We start from the raw sequence: 1,699 nt of genomic DNA, 5'->3' as shown, positions 1-1,699 counted from the left end.
CCAAAGTTAAAATTATCTCAATTTTACAAATGACTTGTCAATGTAATAGTTTGTATATGATACCACATATAGTATACATAAATGAACACCAACAAATGTGTACCTCGCGTTATTCTTGACCATTGAACGGTGAAAGACATTAATTTAGTTGTTTGGATTAAGATTTTGATTAGATTAATTTTTATTTATTTCTACAATTTTTATGTGTATCGTTGATGTTTTTTTTTCTTGATCAGTGAATTAGATTGTACTATTTTTATTTTAATATAAATAAAAACTTTTTTAACGTAAATTTAAATTTAAATTTAAATTATTAAAATGATTATTATTTTAACTTAAATTTCAATTAATAAAATGATGTCACCAGTAGAAAAGACTTAAGATTTAGGGACATCATAGCTGATGTGCAAAATATTGAATATGTATATTAAACTTGAGTGCACGCAAAATTTAAAGAGTGAATATTTTGTCATTTCTACTAAATAAATGACACTAAATAAATGAGAATATATATCTTTTATTAGTGATTTTAAAATAAATTACAACATATGTTGTTTAGTAATTTGAAATCTATTTATCACTTACTGATAATTAACTATATTTTTTGAATTTTGAGGCGTCCATGATTTTTTCCTTTCCCATAAACCATCCTTGGCATTTAGAAAATAGATTCCATCTTTTCTAACACTTCGCAAACAGTGTCCGGTACACTCTCCACCATCATGCTTATCATTGAAAACCTCCACACTCATTACCATATTGTCCCAATTGAAATAGCAATAAAACAAAGTTGTTCCAAAAATGTTCGGTCTGAATGTCCAATATTTTTGTCCTCCAGTTGGAAGATTTTGTATACCTAAATCATCATCTCCTGATTTGCAATGCACAATGAGTTTACTAGGAGCTGGCAAATCATTTGTAATAAGAACACTTGATCTGCCTCCAAAAAAGCTATTTGTTTGGCTTGCTTGCACACCAACCCTAATCACCACCAATAAAACACTTATAATCAAGGCTTTCAATTCCATCTTAAGGTTTCAATTGTTACTAAAGGTTGCAAAATAAAAATATCGAATTGAGATGAAAATTATAAAATATGTGGTGTGTGGTGGTTTTGTTGAGTGATTTTACTTTTTTTTGTGGTTATATAGATTATTGATGATGATGATTAACTAAATAAGGAAATTTATAATGAGTCAAAGAAAGAAAAACTAAAGCATTGAGTGCGAAATAAATTTATAAACTAACGTAACATTTTTTTTATTTAATGAATAAATGATCCAATTTATTGAACAAACTGACATTAAGTAAAAAACAAAGTTGTTCCAAAAATGTTCGATCTGAATGTCCAATAAATCATCATCTCCTGATTTCTATTTAATGTCAGTTTGTTCATTCAAGTAAATGAGCCTTTTATTTTAAATATAAAAACGTAAATGGGTATATTTACTAACTATTTAAAGCTCAAACACTTATATGCTGTCTCTAATCGGTTCTACCCAAATTTGGATCATCATAAAAACAAATAAACAATAAAATAAAATATAAATTATATGGAAATAACTTTATGAACGTTATTTGACATTTATACCTTCAAAATCAATTTTAACTAACCTTATAAAAAAACAATATTTTCTTTTAATTTTTTACACTTAATAGTATTGACATTCAAGGCATTTTTTTCTTCTTATAAAACGTG

The 1,699-nt window shown here is 26.2% G+C and overlaps 1 protein-coding gene across 1 annotated transcript; it reads right to left on the bottom strand.

The window, feature by feature from the left end:
• Positions 1–581: 581 nt before the first annotated feature.
• On the bottom strand, positions 582–1,028 carry LOC113785683 (S-protein homolog 5-like). Its single transcript, XM_027332309.2, has one exon. The coding sequence runs from the start codon at positions 1,026–1,028 to the stop codon at positions 582–584; it is 447 nt and encodes a 148-aa protein (XP_027188110.1).
• Positions 1,029–1,699: the final 671 nt, after the last annotated feature.

Source organism: Cicer arietinum, chromosome 3 (genome assembly GCF_000331145.2).
Source record: "Cicer arietinum cultivar CDC Frontier isolate Library 1 chromosome 3, Cicar.CDCFrontier_v2.0, whole genome shotgun sequence".
NCBI classification, from domain to species: Eukaryota; Viridiplantae; Streptophyta; class Magnoliopsida; order Fabales; family Fabaceae; genus Cicer; species Cicer arietinum.
Note: the sequence above shows the minus strand (reverse complement) of the source record. Positions and strands in the feature narration are given on the sequence as shown.